General features: G+C 47.7%; 2 protein-coding genes across 13 annotated transcripts in view; one reads left to right on the top strand and one right to left on the bottom strand.

The window, feature by feature from the left end:
* The window catches only part of TRIP12 (thyroid hormone receptor interactor 12), a 152,778-nt gene that overhangs the window by 132,014 nt on the left and 1,762 nt on the right, over positions 1 to 19,002 (bottom strand). For 9 of the 12 annotated variants that reach the window (XR_006388621.1, XM_044289053.1, XM_044289059.1 and 6 more), the window contains exon 1: positions 12,670 to 13,191. The exons of 1 other annotated variant lie outside the window; for it this stretch is intronic. The gene's annotated coding sequence lies outside the window, so the exon portion shown is untranslated. Of the gene's footprint in view, positions 1 to 12,581; positions 13,192 to 19,002 lie in introns of those variants that run through there. 2 more of the 12 variants (XM_044289054.1, XM_044289056.1) reach the window with 2 other exon arrangements.
* FBXO36 (F-box protein 36) overlaps positions 12,961 to 19,002 on the top strand; it is a 42,084-nt gene continuing 36,042 nt past the window's right edge. The window contains exon 1 of the mRNA XM_044289065.1: positions 12,961 to 13,458. Within this exon, the coding sequence (XP_044145000.1) occupies positions 12,961 to 13,458 (498 nt within the window). The remainder of the gene's footprint in view (positions 13,459 to 19,002) is intronic.

Here is a 19,002-nt window from a genome sequence, read left to right as displayed (position 1 = left end):
AGGATTACACAGTTGGGGCTCTGATCAGAAGCTGCCACTGCACTACCAATAGAGAGGAGCGGAGGGGACCCTGTGGCCACTGCCACCAATGAGAAGGGGAGGGGACCCTGTGGCCACTGCCATCAATGATTTTAATACTGGGGGATTGAGAGGGGCGGGCCACCAATGATAGTTAACCCTCAATACAGTAGTTGGGTACTGGCAGCAGATCAGCGGCAGTTAACCCCTCAGGTGCCGCACCTGAGGGGTTAACTGCAACTGATCGCAGCTCCCCGTCAGAGGCAGGGTGCCGGCTATGCGATTCTGCTGCCAGCACCTGCCTCCTGAATTAGGATTATATGGGTCCGGACTTTAAGTAGCAGGCTACACAGAGCAGCGCCCAGAGATGTCCCAGCACTTACTATTATTCCTGGGTTCTGCTCAGTTCGCCCGCCGTGCCCCATAACTGTCTCCTGCTCCATATGCTAATTACTAACGGAGCAATGGGGAGGAGACAGCAGCTTATCTCCTGGGCGTTCCTTCTCCCTGCGCTGCGCTTGGACAGGGCTACAGCCAGGGAGAAGGAACGCCCACATGATGCGGACCCACTTCGTCCTACCTACCTCCTCTGCTTCCCCCGATGGCACCCTGTCCACCCCGCTCTCCGCCCCTGGGTAACTCCTTCTGGGGGCAGCCATGTGAGGGCAAATACCCAGGCGCCAGGACAAAATTCCTGATTGCCATGGCGACCTGGGATTTGTCAAGCCCTGGATTAAAACAACTGCAACGGCTAAATGCCATCTATTTTGGAGATTGTTATGGATGCATCTGTATGCACCTGTTTTTCAAAGGGACAGGCTTATGTAATCGAGTTTTCTCCCCAGAAGACCGGCAATTATTATAGGTTTACAAATACGCTCATGTGAAACTGATCTGGCACCTATGGGTGCTGTCACAGATAGCTGATAACTGCTTGCAGTTTGTAGACAGCTGCGCTTTTCTTAGTAATTTGAGCGGCCAGTAACAAATTGCAAGAAGTTAGCGCAGCTACACGACAATCCTGGTCGTGTAGCTGCGCTAACTCCTTGCAACATATTCTGTAACTCGAGAATCGCCAAATATCCATCAAGGTTGGATTTTTTGCTATTCTGGGGGCACGGCACACATGCGAGACACGCTGCGACCCCATTCATTTCTATGCTAGCACCTGTTCATTGTGATCCTTGGGCGTGACAACAAAGATCACTGTATAGCCGAACCCTAGCAGCTCTAGTGTCATTACAAGATTTGTGGCAATTCGGCCTCATGCACTTTACTACATTTTGTAAGATTTCAAAACAGCAGCAAATGTCCCAGTAATGCAAACAACAAACTGCAATACATTAAGGACTCTTTCACATACATTTTTTTACTGCTAAAAGCCATAAACAGCTTTTTTTTCCCCTACCATATACGTTCACTGCCTTTTTTAGTGGCGTTTTTGTATTAACACGTACAAATGCCTTTTTTCTCTTTAAGATTTTTCAAGATAAAGGAATAGAAAAATCCTGGAAAAAAATAAAATTGTAATGAAATAAAATAAAAATAGACCATCAGTACAGCCTTCCATCTGCTCAGGCAGGGTACAGGTTAATTCCCAGCAACATGGCCAATTCTGTGCGATGCAGGTTCAAACGTGGAGCATCAATATTGAATGCAGAAAGCAACAGTAAAAATAGAACAGCAAACCACCAGAACCAAGGGCTTCATAGGGATTAAAGGGACAGTGATCGCATGGAAACAGATCCACCTTTCCATACGTGTTGGATTACACCAAGTGCTAACATCCACCTCACTTTTAGCCCTCTGTCACACAAACATTTTATTCAGCCCATTCACTTCAATGAGGCCGAGAGCGATACTAAGCACAACCGCTATACAATGTACAGCTCTGTGCTCGGTAATCTACGAGAGGCCGCTGCCTTCTCAAACAGCTGATTGGCGGGGATCCCGGACGTCGGACCCCCACTGAGCAGATACCTGGTCAGTGACAGCACAGTAAATTCATTTACAGCAACTCTCATCCACATGCTGTGCAAAAAAGTCTGCAGCGGAAATGGACCTGTGATGCTCATTATACAACTGCAGCATGTCAATTTAGGCCTCATGCACACAACATACTGAACACAACCCCATCCATTAGGTTATCCATGTGCTGTTCACTATTTGGTGCATTATTTTTCTAGCACAGACACTATTTTTTGCTGCAAAAAAATTCACTTTAATTAAACTGCGGCTGCTCTAAGGAGATGAAGTGCAGGTCATTTTGAAGCAAAAGCAGCGCTCACACAGCTGTTCAGCAGGGGTCCTGGTTTTGTACTCCCACCGAATACTGATGACCTGTCCTGAGGATAGATTTATATCGGTGCACTGCACAACCCCTTTAAAGGGGTTATCCAGGAATTGATAAAGATGAGTTACCCTCAGGATAGATCATCATCATATCGGGGGTCCGAGTCGCGTCAGCTTTCCAAGCACAGCGCTGTAAACTGTATAGTGGCAGTGCTTGGTATTGCAGCTCAGCCTCACTGACTTGAATGGGGCCGAGCTGCAACTAGGCCAAGTGACCTATGTATGAAGACTTCACTACACGGCCTAAGGAGGGGCCATAGCACTCAGAGCGCCAGCCTGTAACAGCTGATCGGTGGGGGTCTGACACTGATTATCTATCCAGATAACCCCTTTAATCTAGTACAGGCTTCATAAACACACTCATGGCACACATGCCCTCATTTACCCGTGGTGCAGGAAAGCTTCCGTCTCTACCCCTCAGAAGTGAGAATGAAAAACCTGAAGGCATGCAGGGGAAGCTGCACTATAAAGCTTTGTTCACACCTGTATTATTAATAAATTACTGAAGCACCAGAACCATTGCATGATGGATACAAACAGTGCCCAATAGACCCCATTATACCATAATGGGGTCTGCCAGGCTTCAGACATGAAGCTCCTCATTTGTAACACAATCTGCGACAGAGGTTTCCAACAGCAACTAAGGCCTCATGCACACGACCATATGTATTTTGCGTTCCGCAAAAAATACGAATGGCCTCCGTGTGTATTCAGTATTTTGTGGAACGGAACAGCTGGCTCCTGATAGAGCAGTACCATCCTTAACTGTAATGTGGACAATAATAGGACATGTTATATTTTTTTTGTGGAATGGAAATACGGACATACGGAAACGGAATGCACACGGAGCACCGTCCGTTTTTTTTTTTGCAGACCCACTGAAATTAATGGTTCAACATATGGTCCAAAAAAAAAAAAAAAAAAAAAACGGAACGGACACTGAAAGAAAATACGTTTGTGTGCATGAGGCCTAACACAAAATGTGAATGAAGCCTAAGAAACATGTGTAGATCAATAACCTAAAAGGCCCCTTTCAGCCTGCACCCGCACCCGGGGAACAGCACATCATCAATATAGGAAAACAGAACGGCTATTTGCAGAAATGCTTCTGTGCATCCCAGGCTTCGACATGGAACAACTCAGGTGACAGCAGCACAAGCCCTCGGGAAAACGTCTCCAAAGAATTCACATACAGGAATAGAAAGTCAAATACTGTGTTTTGGACTTCAAATTTCACTATGGGAATGAACGCTGCTCCTAATGAGATGTGTGCTCTGCCGTGTACCATATACCGCGACAGTTCTCAGTGGCTAACCATTGTCTACGATTGGTGGGGGTCTGACTACTGGGACCCGCTCTGAATGAGAACCGTGCTCCAAAGTCCCCTGTTTGAATGCAGCAGTGGTCAAGCATGTGCACTACCGATCCATTCCCTGCCCAAGGGACTGCAGAGAGCAGGGTGGATAAAAAAAAATAAAAAAAATTAAAAAATGATTTTTTATTTATTTATTTTTATTTGAAATTTTTTGAAAAATCTGTTTTTTTATTATAGAAAATGCTTTATGGAGGAAAATATATTACCATCCAAAAGGTTATTTCCATCATGAAATGAGGATTCGTTTTTTTAATCATGTAGAATAAGGCTGTATATGTTTAGTTTTTTTGGTAAATAAATTCCATTAATCCATTCACAATCAGTAATGGCCAGTTCGCATTGTTCGCCCGAGAACACATGCAGGCTGTCATCTTTTTTCACAAGTCCGGCGATGCACAGGGAAGCCCTTACCTGTGCCTGTGCGCGAGCCAGTCTGAAATCAAATGCGGTCACCAGGAGCAGGCAGTTCCGAGAAATGCCCGATGAAGGCCCCTGGTGGCTGTTCTCGGAACTGCCTGCTCCCGATGGCCGCATTTGATTTCAGACTGGCTCGCGCACAGGCACAGGTAAGGGCTTCCCTGTGCATCGCCGGACTTGTGAAAAAAAGATGGCAGCCCGCATGTGTTCACGGGCGAACAATGCGAACTGGCCATCACTGTTCACAATGTCATGCTCTTCCAGAGGTTTTTGTAAGATTATTGAGCAGTTTCTCTGCCTACAAGATATTATCACAGATGCTTGGTTTACTTTTGCAGTTCTCAAAACTGAATTTGACTCAGCAGAGATCACATGCCTCTTCTTCACAGCAAAAATGTTATAACATGAACAGAGTTGAGAAAAAGACCTTAATCCTAACTTCTACAAACCTATGAATACAGAATCAACCTAATCAAACTAATATGATAAGTTGTTATTCTACAAATCTTCATCTACTTGCATATTATAAAAGTTATACCAGCAAGAATTAGTCTTTATGTAGAAAACTAGGATTTAAATCAAGCCTTACTGACTAGCGATTTAAATCAAATCCACCCTGGCAGAGAGCCAAGCGCTTTACTGTGAACTGAGGGTTTTTTTTTAGTTTAAAAGGGGTTGTCCCACAAAAATATTTTGCAGCTTTCAAACCAGCACCAGGATCTGACTACTTGACTGTAACTGCATGTAATTAAAAAAATTTACATACCCACCGAGTTATTGTATTGAATATGTATAGCACCACCTGCTGTTTATTTCTCTGTCCACCTCACTGAGGTGGTTGCACATGCTCAGTGCCATCCTTCATCTGCCTTCTGAGCTGTGATAGGGAGAGCTGCAGCAGAAAGGTCACACCCCCTGAGCTGCCAGCTTGATTTCAATCTAGCAGAGACATTGGAGCAGTGAATGTGGAGATCTCTGGATCCATGTGAGGTACTATACGAGTGTATTACTGTAGTCCAGCAGCGGCATGAAGCGCACGGCGTGAGCTCCTGCTCTCAACAGTATGCCAGGCCGTGTTACCACGGACCGCTCTCGGCCGCGGAACACGGCCGTGTGCATTCGGCCTTAGACAGAGACTCATGTCCTGTATGATACCTGGTTTTCATTTTTACATTAAATCTTGGGATAACCCCTTTAAGAATCTACTGCAGTGTGCAGAGATGAGAGAATTTCATATTTTGACATTTGTTCACACTTCGTTTGGTGGTAAAAGGTGAATTGCGTTATGGATTCCGTTACCATGGACCATAACGCAATTCTCTGACGGAATGCATAACGGAATGCCTTCATTTCGGTCATCATAGAAGTCTATGGGCTGCAAATCTGATCCGTCCCGTTTCCAGCATAACGTAAAGGCCATGGTAACGGAATCCATAACGCAATTCACCTTTTACCACCAACGAAGCGTGAACAAATTTCAAAATCTGAACTTCGCTCCTCTCTAGCACTGTGTAACGAGCAGTTATAACCATCCACATCACTTTCCAATCTGCCACTTTCACGCGGTCAGTATTTGTAAGCCCAAACCCTCCATTATACTCTCACTGTAGGCACCACTCCTGGCCGATGTGAAAGTGGCCTCAGGCACAAGAATAGTCATTGTTTTAATTGAAGTGAGAAAAATGTGAATTCTACACGGAAGGCATCGGTACACGGTCGTGTGCATGAGGCCCTAAAGGGAACGCGTCACCAAAACAGTAACATCTCCTTTTTCCTAATCTCTTTATTTTCTGATTGCAGATTATTATTCTATTTCCTGAACATGATTATGGAGGCAGCCTTCTTGCCCGAGCTGTTCTTAACATGAAATATGGAAGGTGGTCCCTCAGGCAAAAATGGTGCAGTGGCACCTAACCCCAATACGGCTCGGCAGTTAAGACTATGTGAAATCAAGGGGGCAGAAACGTGTTAAAACCTAACTTTTAATGTTATAGATTAAGATCCCTGTGATGGGAATAAGAACCCCTTACGGACATACAATACAGACAACAGGGAACCTGGTGTACCAGGTTGCCTTTGGTCGAGTCCACAATGCCACCCCTGCGTAGGGTGGGAGTGGGACTGATAGACCAATAAAACATAAATAAAGATAAGACCACGGCGGTGTGCCTAAAGGGCTATAGACATGCTAATAGGCAAAGAAAAGGGTAGGTCTTACCGGTGGAGGACAGTCTGGACCCACACATGCGGTGAGCAAACAGAGGTAGTTCTTAAACTTGAAAGAATCCTCAGGTGGACGGTCACTCTGGTGGAGGGCCTCGGGGAGAGTCTATCGCTGTTTTTGCCCTACTTGGCCTGTTATGCCCTAAAGTAAGCCTAACACGGGGTCCTATACCCGCAAGGGGTGGTCCCGTCCGGAACCTGACCCTAAACTAATTACCCTAGGTGACCCTTTCAGGGACAGGGGAAATGGACCAGGGCTGTATCAAAAAGTGAAGGTGGTGAAAGCTTATATGGCGATATACTCGATGTCCATATGCGTTCTTAACAGCATTTAGAAAGCCTCAAGAAAATTGCTTTATGGCCATAGACAATGGTCGGTCAGGAGGAGACCTCATTGACTTCTATGGGAGAGTCTTCTAGGCATGTCCTGTGCAGAGGTAATTGTACAAGGAGAGAAGAGATAAGATGTGACATCACCTATTGTGAATGGTGGATCCTGTCTTATCTGCCATTCTAATCCTGCCTGTAATGATATCACCTCTGTGTATAGATAAGCAGATAACTGCAGTAAAGTGATCTGTACAGACCAAGAAGTGGTGCCTATTAGTCTTAGGGCCAGTGTGAAAACTGCAGGATTTTATGGTTTTTGTTTATTTATAGTAATATAGAAAATTCTAAATATCACCAAAATTTCTTTAAAAATATGTTAGGCCTCTTTCACACAAACGATATGGATTGGCTTCAGATGCGTTCAGTTAAACCCTCACCATTTTCAAGCAAGTTCAGTCAGTTTTGCCTGCAATTGCATTGAGATCAGTTTTTTCTGCGAAAGTGCAATGCGTTTTTCACGCGAGTGATAAAAAAGGTTTACGAACAACATTTCTTATCAACTATCAGTGAAAAAAAAATAATCTAACTCGTTGCATCTGCACCTGCTTCCGGATGAAATAAGTTTTTCAATTCTTATTTACTTCTATGGGGCCAGGGCTGCGTGAAAAATGCAGAATATAGAACATGCTGCGTTTTTCACGCAACGCAGAACTGATGAGTGAAAAAATAATTAAATAAAAATGCTCATGTACAAAGACCCATTGAAGTTAATGGGTCAGGATTCAGTGCGGGTCCTGTGTGTTCATATCACGCATTGTGCCCGCACGGAAAACTCGCTCGTGTGAAAGGGGTTTTAAACATAAAAACAGGACTTAAAAAGATATGTCATCACAAAATGACCTATTCCCTGTCACCGGGATTACAGACTATTATCGGCAGCACTACATGGTGTCCGCTCTGCAGAATAAATAACAGGATAATTTCATAGCTTTGGCCACTGTGGACAATTCTGTATAGTTTTTCATAAGAAACAACTTAAAGTGTAATCCTCATGGTTTCATCAAAAAGTCAATTTTAGCATATGTTACTGCAGCAGCAGCATGTTTCTTCACATGCCAGTGTTTTCCTTAAGTTTTTCCCTTAGTTTTACGGCTGTTTACATTTACAATATGAGGATCTTCTCAAGATGGCTCCTCTGCCAGTTCTGAGGCCAAAACTGCCTTCCCTCACTTCCCATACACACTTGCTGTAGCTGCCAGCCAATCAGATTGGATTACTGAAAGACACGCCTCCTCACTCTGAAGCCTAATGCAGGCCTGCAGTGTGAAATACCGCCCCTATGTCTTCTGTTTACTTTAAGGCTACTTTCACACTAGCGTTCGGGTTTCCGCTCGTGAGCTCCGTTTGAAGGAGCTCACGAGCGGACCCGAACGCAGCCGTCCAGCCCTGATGCAGTCTGAATGGAGGCGGATCCGCTCAGACTGCATCAGTCTGGCGGCGTTCAGCCTCCGCTCGCCTCCGCACGGACAGGCGGACAGCTGAACGCTGCTTGCAGCGTTCGGGTGTCCGCCTGGCCGTGCGGAGGCGTGCGGATCCGTCCAGACTTTCAATGTAAGTCAATGGGGACGGATCCGTTTGAAGATGCCACAATGTGGCTCAATCTTCAAGCGGATCCGTCCCCCATTGACTTTACATTGAAAGTCTGGACGGATCCGTACTAGGCTATTTTCACACTTAGCTGTTCTATGCTAAAAATAATGCAGACTGATACGTTCTGAACGGAGCCTCCGTCTGCATTATTATGAGCGGATCCGTTCAGAACGGATCCGCCCGAACGCTAGTGTGAAAGTAGCCTAAGTTGGGAGACAGGCAAGCCCTAGTAATGATCTTTTAAAGGGAACCTGTCACCTGGATTTTGTGTATAGAGCTGAGGAGATGGGTTGCTAGATCGCCGCTAGCACATCCGCAATACCCAGTCCCCATAGCTCTGTGTGCTTTTATTGTGTCAAAGAAAACAACGATTTTTTATATATGTAAATGAGGCTACTAACTTTTCCGGAGCCCAGCCACTGTGAATATCACAAAGCTAGAGCGCCATAATCTCACAATGTGCGAGCTGGCGCATGCGCAGTTTGTTCCCCGAGGCCGATGCCAGCACAGGGAAGGAACACTATGCCAACACTGAGCATGCGCTAGCTCGCGCATCGCGAGATTACAGCGCTCTACCTTTGCGACGTCGGGGAGCACGCATTCGAAATAAAAATTGTTTTATTCAAGACCAGAGTGCTGGACCCACTACTTTGTTTCTACAGGGGATTTGCTTCTCCTGAGGACTGGCAAAAGCAGTGAGCGGATTGCATTTATATCTTCATGTATTAAAACATCTGTGAAAACTGAAGTGTGAACAAGGCCTAACAGCAGACTCCTTGGGCAATTGTCAGGTCAAGCAAAAACTACACAAAACAGCATATGTAACACTGCAAAATAAGAAATGAATGTTCAGACCATGTGCTCTGGACCTAGGATTACCTGAGGTAAAATAACCCCACTTACCACAGCTCACCTGACATAAAGACGGTCTCTAATATATTTCAATCTCTAACCTGTATTTAGCAATGTCACAGAAATTCCTAATGTTGTAAAGAAACAAAGCATTTCTACTCCTGAAATTCAACCAAGAACTTTTACCTCAAACCAGAAGCTTCCCTGCACACAATGGCCTCCAGTATGGAGATTGGGGGGGGGGGGGGGGGCTGCTGTCCATAGCAACCAATCAGAGTGCAGCTTCTATTTTAAAAACTGCTGCTGAAGCATGAAACATGAACTCTGATTGGCTGCTTATAAAGTGCTTCTCTTCTGAGGTAGATTTCCCATACCCATGGCTCCAAGTGTAATGCGAGTGACTACTGCCCCTCATGTCCATGCCCAAAGCAACCAAAATGGTGGAACCAATAAACTGTTCTGTTTAGGCTACTTTCACACTAGCGTTCGGAGTGGGTCCGTCTGATGTTTCATCAGACTGGATCCGCTCCTATAATGCAGACGTTTGCATCCGTTCAGAATGGATCCGTCTGCATTATAACTTGTGAAAGTAGCCTGAGCGGATCCGTTCCAACTTTACATTGAAAATCAATGGGGGACGGATCCGCTTGAAGATTGAGCCATATGGTGTCATCTTCAAGCGGATCCGTCCCCATTGACTTCCATTATAAGTCTGGACGGATCCGCTTGCCTCCGCACGGCCAGGCGGACACCCGAACGCTGCTTGCAGCGTTCAGGTGTCCGCTCACTGAGCGGATCGGAGGCTGAGCGCTGGCAGACGGATGCATTCTCAGTGGATCCGCCTCCACTGAGAATGCATTAGGGCCAGACGGCTGCGTTCAGGGCCGCTTGTGAGCCCCTTCAAACGGAGCTCACGAGCGGACACCTGAACGCAGGTGTGAAAGGAGCCTTATCTTGTTCACATTCAAATAAAGCATGTACAATACCTAGCACAGATGAACCCACCACACATTGTATAACCGTCACAGTCTGCACCAGTTTTTACACATGAGGTGGAATGACAGATACTGCATTCACTAATAACATAATACACAGGTCCTTACAAGGCCTATGTCCGACTCAGGCCCCTTTCACACGAGCGAGAATTCCGCGTGGGTGAAATGAGTGATGTGAACGCATTGCGCCCGCACGGAATCCGGACCAGTTCATTTAAATGGGTCTGTGTACATGAGCGGTGGTTTTCACTCATCAGTTTTGCGTTGCGTGAAAAATCGCAGCATGTTCTATATTCAGCGATTGCCCCACAGAAGTGAATAGGGCTGTGTGAAAATCGCATCACATCCGCAAGCAGGTGCGGATGCGATGTGATTTTCACGGATGGTTGCTAGGAGATGTTGTTTGTAAACATTCAGGTTTTTTTTTTTTTATCACACGCGGGCCAAACGCAGTAAATCGCATTGCTATCGCAAACAAAACTGAATGACTGACTGTTTGCAAAATTGCTTGGTTTTGACTCAACGCATTCGGACAAGCTCGTCTGCAAGGGGCCTTACTGGTCAGGGCAAGCATAAAAATTACCGTACATGAGAGGGTAAACCCTGAGAGACTGCCTAAAATATACCAATCTGGCACAATAGAAAACGGATCTGTCCTCCATTGACTTTCAATGGTGTTCAAGACAGATTTGCATAAGACCCCGTTTGCACGACTGTATTTTTCCTCTGCAGCCGATCCACATTTCGGATGCGGACCCATTCACTTAAACGGGTCTGCAAAAGATGCGGACAGCCCTCCTTGTGTTGTCCGCATCCGTTGCTCCGTTCCTTCAGCCTGCAAAAATAAAAATTGAATATGTCCTATTCTTGTCTGCTTTGCGGACAAGAATAGGCATTGTTGGTCTGCAAAACAAAATTAAAAAATAACAGATGAAACACGCGACATAGGGCGTCGCAAAATACATACGGTCGTGAAGTGTGCCGTCTGTATCCATATGTCCGTGACTAAAATGACGGAACATGAACTATTCTGGTCTGCAAAATGCAGTCCTCTGACCCAGCAAATAAAAAAAGCGAATGGCACACGTATTTTGCCCATCCTCGGTTTACGGATGGCAAAATACATACGGTCGTGCGCACGAGGCCTTATGGTTCCGTACTAGAAATACATGGTGATATATCAGAATTTATTGACCATTATATATTTTACAGTTATGGTATATGTGCCTTACTGTGAGAACGATGCAGTACTAGACTAAAAGGTCCACACGTGAATTCTCAGATATGCTAGCATTGGCCACAGCTATACTCCCACATGCGATACACGTGACCCTCCCCCCAAATCCTTTCTGCATTGAGGGCCACGGAAGCCTAGGTATTACTGCAGTCGTCCTTTAGGCTCCGCAGCACGATGACCCTGACCCCTGAGGCACTCCGCAGCCTGATGTCTGAGAATTCCTCCCAAAGCCCGGAAGACGCAGAGCTTTGTCCCCTCTCTACCCCCCAAGCTGTCACCGTATTATTGACTGCAGCCTCCTCCTCCGGGGCCTGAATCCTCACAGCTTTAGCTGCTCTTCCACATCATCATCATCATCGTTTCCACTCTGATCAACCACCCCAAACCAGTCACACACGATGATGTCACAGGCACGAAATCCACTGCACTGACCCGTGCGACATGCCAAGCACTGCCTCTTCCCTATGGCACAGGCCTGGCTCAGCAGTGCCGTGACCAGACTGAAAAGTGGGACCTGATCAGGTAGAGAGCACCTAGGCCAAAATCCTGGAAGAACAATAACAGGAAGCTGTATGTGACAAAGACAGGCGCCTATAGACGTACTGTATGGACTACACAGGGGGAAGAGGTCCAGGATATGGGGGGAGGGGTGTTATCACCAGGATTGCAGCAGTGCTACCTATACGCCGGTGCCATCATCTACAGATCTGACAAAAGACCCCCCAAGTCTTCTCCATAAGAAGGGGGAACAGATAGGGGACCCCGGTCATCGATGTCACATACATAATCAATAACACACACACACAAGACTGCCTGATGTACATTAGCTGATAGACACACACAAAGCCATACAATGGTGAGCTGGCACCATCATGCACACAGTCATGTGTCCCCACAGGGGCAGCACACAGGAATATGCACAGACGATGCCTACTAATAGGATTGCCATATTAATCCCAGTCCTGGGTGCACCCTGGGGTGTCAGTACCTACCGCGCACACACACACTGGGCCCAGCAATGACCTCCTGTGAGGCAGCACACCACACAAGGCCCCGGGGCTGATTGTACAGCACTGTGTCCACTGCCCCCATGTGTTATGGCTGAGCACACTGGCGTCCCTGACCCTATTACCTGAGTCTATCTCACGGCTAATCCCAACAGAAAGGTGTCATTGCAGGCCAGTGACTAAGGGGGGCCCTCTAAGGCCCAGCTCGGGTACCTCTGTCTCCGCCGCACTCCCCCCTGATGTCTCCGCTGCTCTCCGGCTCCTTCTCACCGATCAGCTGAGGATTCGAGGCCCAGATCCCTCCGCGCACTACTTTACAGCTCTGGATCCTTCCGCAACAGCACAGCACTACTTCATAATACCATAACACGGCCTAGCCGGGATCCCTCCGCGAACTACTTTACAAAAGAGTGGGGAGGAAAGAGGAAAAAATAAACGAAAAAAACCCCCCCCCGCAGATCCCGAAGAGGACTACCGCGTCCCGGGTGCGGTGGAAGAGCGACAATGGCCGCCTCACTCTGTGGGTGCTGTGATAAATACCCTGCCGTCCGCTCGCTGAGGGGATTTTTGGGGATTTCTTTTATAAAGCGTCTTTATTTCCGTCGTTTCTCTGCTCAGAGAAGGATTTCAGGCAGAGTTGGTTGCCTCACTGAACCCCTTCCGCTGCGTGAAATCGGTTTATGTCCGCCAGGGTCACCCTGCCGAGCGGGCGGTTACTACACACGATGTGTCGCTCTGAGTTCCCAAGACGAAGTGTTATGTGCCTGTGCTTATTGTTCAGGGGGGAATGTATGCGAGGCGGAGGGATCTGTCGATACGTTTCTTCGACGCTCAGCGCAGGGATCCCTATTGATAGGCAGGAGTAATCCGCCACGGTTTCCCTGGCAACTGTTTGAGCGTCTCAAGATGGCGGCTCTGTTGCCGGAGATTCTGTTCGAGTGTAACGGGCAGGCGCCGGCCCCGAGCAAGGATTTCTACCAGCTGATTGTCGGGCGCAGCGAGGTCAGTGCGGGAGCGGTGCGTGTGAGAGAGGCCGTTGGGAACCGTGCGCGCGTGTATAGGGAAGCCAGTGTCAGCCATCCCGAGGGCGGGGAGAGAGGAGGGGACTGCGGGGGAGCCGAGAAGGATCGCAACGAAGTGCACAGAAACCTAACGGATCCCTGTCCCGGAGGAGACCTGGGGACATCCCCCTTCTCCAGGGCAGACATCTTGGGTATTTGCTGCTCCTGTGCCCCATGCAGAGGGGCGGACATGAATATTGCTGAGCTAGCAATTGCATCCAGCAGCAGGCGTGGGGCCCTCGTCTCATCTAACCGCACAAGGAAGTCGCACAGCCCTGAAAATAATCCCTCCCGCTATAGAAATGAACTGGACGAGGGCTCAGTATGCACAACCTGCCTTATAACCCTCCTGATATTGATGACCTATCCTCAGGTCAAACACGGAGCACCCCCGCTATCAGCTGTTCTCTCCCCCATGATGCTGAAACTGGCACTGTGAATGTAGCAGGAAGCACAGCGCCGTTCAAAGCGTAGTGGCCGTTCTGGGTACTGCAGCTACCACTGAAGTGAATGGGATATGAGCTACAGTACCCAGTGCGGCCACTATACTTTGAATGGCGCTGTGCTTCCTGTTACAGTATCAGACGGAAGCTGATTGAGGATGCAGGAGTCCGCCGCTCACCAATCTAATATCAATGACCTAGCCTTAGGAGCCTGAAAACCCCCTTTAACACAGTTTCCCACTTCCGGTTTTGTGGGGGGAAAAAATTGGAAATAATATAAGCAATATGTCAGCAGCTCAGAATACTATGTGGACATTGCGGCGTCTGATGGCTTTAATGATGTCCAGCCCTTAAAGGAGCCTGCCAGCAGTTTAGTCAGTGCAGAACTGCTGATAGACATAGGTCAGGGCATGTATTACCTCCAGTCCCTTCCTATGTCTGTCAGCAGTTATGCATCAACACAACTGCTGGCAGCTCCTGACGCCACCCGTACATGTGATGCAGCACTGGATGATGAAGTACAAGAAGCAGGGTGATCAGCCATGACGTGCCGATATGACAGGCTCTCATCTAATGTCCTTATCCACAGTGCCCCGTGGCAGCCACATGTCCGTTTTCATACATAAAGTGTTTTTTTTTTTTTTTTTCTGTCGAAGACCCTTTCCACACAAGCAAGTTTTCCCGCACAGGTGCAATGCGTGACGTGAACGCACAGCACCTGCACTGAATCCTGACCCAGTCATTTCAATGTGTCTGACTCTGTGTACATTTTTTTTTCACGCATTACTTCTGCGTTGCGTGAAAAACGCAGCCATTTCTATAGTCTGTTTTTCACGCAGCCTTGGCCCCATAGAAGTGAATAGGGCTGTGTAAAAAACGCATTGCACCCGCGTGGAAAAAAACTGAACGCAATCGCAGACAAAACTGACTGAACTTGCTTGAAAAATGGTCCGAGTTTCACCGAACGCATCCGGAGCCAATCCGCCACGCTCGTGTGAAAAAGGCCTAATGCTAGTGTCACACTAGCGTTGTGAGATCCGGCAAACGGGTGTCTCTGGATGCAGCATTGTCAGAAGCGGTTTCCTCCGGCCAATTCTCGACGCATTTGCCAAGTTGCGGCTGGATCTCTGCCGGTCTCAGTTATAGTTTAATGGGGCCGGATGGGAACATAACGGCTTCCGGCAACACCGGATCAAGAGAGCTTTTCCCTGCCGAATCTCCCAACGCTGGTATGAAACTAGCCTAAAATAATGGCGATGGCGGAGGTCCGCCAATCAGCTGTATGAAGAGATGGCGCGCGCGCAGTGTGCACACGCAGTCTCTCTTCCTGTTCCCCAATGCTATATCTATGGCAAAGCAGCGGCGAGCAGGAAGAGGGATGGCACGTGCGCACTGCGCGCACCATCTCTTCATACAGCTGATCGGCGCGGGTGTCAGGTGTTAGCCCCCGCCAATCTGATGTTGATGACCTATCCTGAGGATAGGTCACTAATATTAAAAGCCCAGACAACCTCTTTGAAACACAGGATCCGTTTTTTTTTGTTTTGTTTTCTGTTCTTCTGACGGATCAGAAGAACGGAAAACTAAATGTTGATGTGAACCCAGCCTAAGGCTACTTTCACACTCGCGTTTTGGGAGGATCCGTCATGGATCTGCAAAAACGGATCCGTTACAATAATACAACCGCATGCATCCGTCATGAACGGATCCGTTTGTATTATCTCTAACATAGCCATGACGGATCCGTCATGATCTCCATCAAAAGTCAATAGAGGACGGATCCATTTTCTATTGTGTCAGAGAAAACGGATCTGTTCCGAATTGACTTATATTGTGTGCCAAGGCGGATCCACTGCAGGCAGCGTGGTGTCCGCCTCCAGAGCGTAATGGAGATGGATCGGAGGCAAACTGATGCATTCTGAGCGGATCCTTTTCCATTCAGAATGCATTGGGGCTGAACTGATCCGTTTTGGACCGCTTGTGAGAGCCCTGAACAGATCTTGCAAACGGAAAGCCAAAACGCTAGTGTGAAAGTAGCCTAAGGTGTGAGGAGGCCACGGAGCTCACCCACCATCCTGTGATCACTCAGACAGCTGTTCAGCGGGGGTACCAAGAGTTGGACCCCCGCCCATCCTGAGTATAGGCCATCAATATGAAAATCCAAAAGAACCTCTCTAATGGTCCAGGGACCGTGTTTTTGCGTCTGTCGCACGCACAGTAGCGGGGGTATACTTGCACATTCACACTCGGGCCTGAGTATACACATACTACTGTGCAGGTAGCATGGATGAACTGCGGTCTGTACCACCATCCCACTGGTCGGGGAGCCACGAGGGTCTCCCAGTCATTTCAGGATAGTATGCAGGTATAGACTAAGGGGCCATTCACGCAGATCGGATGCGGACAGAAACTACGACCGTAGGCATAGGCCCTTGTGGGAATGTAAGCATATATAGCAGCGCCTGCAGATCCCGTCACCTAGATTTATTATGTCACACGCCTTCCTGTCGGTCATACATGCAGACAGAGGGCTCATCACCTCCACTTCATTCCAGTGCCCGAGCTTTTCCACATGGCACAGTATGGGTGGGTATGGCACCAGTATAAAGCAGTGGATGATGCGGATGTATGACACATCAGATGTAAATGGAGAACTGTCTTGTTGCCTACACCCACCAGTCTGCGAGGCTTTCATCTTATATTCAGAATTTGTTTCTTTCAGGGTATGGCCGCCCGTCGCGAGTCTGCTGTGAATTTTTCTGCAGTGGAAAATCCACAACGGATCTGCCGATAATCTGAACCAAATCATGCTCATTTTGATGCGGAAACACTGCGGATTTGCCGCAGATTGTCCTTCCGCTTTGCATAGAGGTATCTCCCGAGAAGGTCTCTTTCCCTGGGAGATGCCTCTTTCCATATTCGTTTCCCATGGAGCATTGCCAATAAGTCTCCGTAAAGGTGCGTTTTACACCAGATTAAAACTTCTAAACTAACTATACAGACATGGAGAGCGGCGCCCAGGGACCCCCCTGCACTTACTGTTATACCTGGGCACCGCTCCATTCTCCCGGGATAGCCTCCGGTATCTTCATATGTTAGGTTCCACCCAGGGGAACCTGCCGGTGTCTCCTTCTCCCATGCTGTAGCGCTGGCCAATCACAGCGCTCAGCTCATAGCCTGAGAGAGAAAAAAGCCTATCAGACTATGAGCTGAGCGCTGCGATTGGCCAGCACTACAGCCTGGGAGAAGGAGGTGACGGCAGGTTCCCCTGGGTGGAGCCTAACTATGAAGATACCGGAGGCAATAACGGGAGAACGGAGCGGCGCCCGGGGATAATAGTAAGTCCAGGGAGATCCCTGGGCGCCGCTCTACATGTCTGTATAGTTACTTTAGAAGTTTTATTCTGGTGAAAGGTCCTCTTTAAGGAGAGTCATCGCCCTGCCTAAGTGATTAAATCCACGGCAGATATCGGAAACATAAATTGACATGTAGGATATATTCAGACTTAGCGTGTACACTGCGGGTTTTCGTGTGGCAAATCTGCACGGTACCAGCAAAGTGGCTGAGATTTTAAGACTGTCAGTGTAATTGCAGTGTAAATTGACCTGTGGTGCGGATTTAACCCCTTGACCATGGCATCTGAACAAGTATAAACACGGAAGCAAGAAAAATAACACGTGTTGGGTTTTTTTTGGTGCGGAAATTCACAGAAATCCACACGAAAAACTACGCAGATTTTCCGTTTTGAAACCCGTGTGCAGGTAAGCCTTAGGCCCCATTCACACGTCCGCAATTTCGTTCTGCATTTTGCGGAACGGAATTGCGGACCCATTCATTCCTATGGGGCAGCATGATATGCTGCCCGGACACGGAATTGTGGATCTGCACTTCCTGGTCCGCACTTCCATTCCGCAATAAAATAGAACATGTCCTATTCTTGTCCGCAATTGCGGACAAGAACAGGCATATTCTATTAGTGCTGGCAATGTGCGGTCCGCAAAATGCGGAACGCACATTGCCGCTTTCCGTGTTCCGCGCCTCCGTGTATCCGCAAAACACGTTGCGGACGTGTGAATGGAGCCTTAGGGTGTATGCACACAATGCTTATTACAGCGGATTTTCGCGCAGAAAATCCGTAGCGAGACACAGTACCAGTTAAGTGGATGAGATTTTCAAAGTTGCGCCTACATGGTGTGGAAACTGGCCTGCGGTGTGGATTTTGAAATCCGCGACATGTCAATTGTTTGTGCAGATCTCGCCCTTTGCAATGCAAAGATTGAGCTTATTTGCGTTAAAATCTGCAAGTAAGGCCTCAAGCACACGACCGTTGTTCTGGTCGGCATCCGAGCCGCAGTTTTTGCGGCCTGGATGCGAACCCATTCATTTCATTGGGGCCGCAAAAGATGGGGACAGCACTCCGTGTGTTGTCCCCATCTGTTGCTCCATTCCGTGGTCCGCAAAAAAAATATAACCTGTCTTATTCTTGTCCGTTTTGCGGACAAGAATAGGCAGTTATATTAATGGCTGTCCGTGCCGTTCCGCAGATTGCGGAACGCACGCGGACGCCATCCGTGTTTTGCGGACGGGTCGTGTGCATGAGGCCTCAGGGAGAGTTCACATAATCAGATCCGTCAGAAGAACAGAAAAAAACGGATCCTGTAAAAAATAAAATAACAGATCCTATGCACATTTGGCATCAGTTTGAGCCATCTCTGTCTGAGATCCGTTTTCTGCACCAAAGTCCGCAATTTCTAATTGTTTTTGGTGCAGACTAGATGCACCAAAAAAGGGTGAAATCCGTAGCTAAAACCACAAATGTAAATGACGTGCTGCCCATTTCTAAATCCACACGGCAGGTCAGTTTCCACGCAGAAGAAATCAAGTGTACATGAGATTTGTGTAATCTCATTCGCTTTGCTGGTGCTGTACTACGCTGCGCGTATTCGTGTGCAGGTGGCCTTAGCAATTCCACTGCAGAAAATCCGCGCTGTGTGGCCGGACCCTTGAAATCTGCACAGCATGTCAACTTATGTGCAGATTCC

Source organism: Bufo gargarizans, chromosome 4, assembly GCF_014858855.1.
Source record: "Bufo gargarizans isolate SCDJY-AF-19 chromosome 4, ASM1485885v1, whole genome shotgun sequence".
Taxonomy (NCBI): domain Eukaryota; kingdom Metazoa; phylum Chordata; class Amphibia; order Anura; family Bufonidae; genus Bufo; species Bufo gargarizans.
This window is presented reverse-complemented; position numbering and strand designations above follow the sequence as displayed.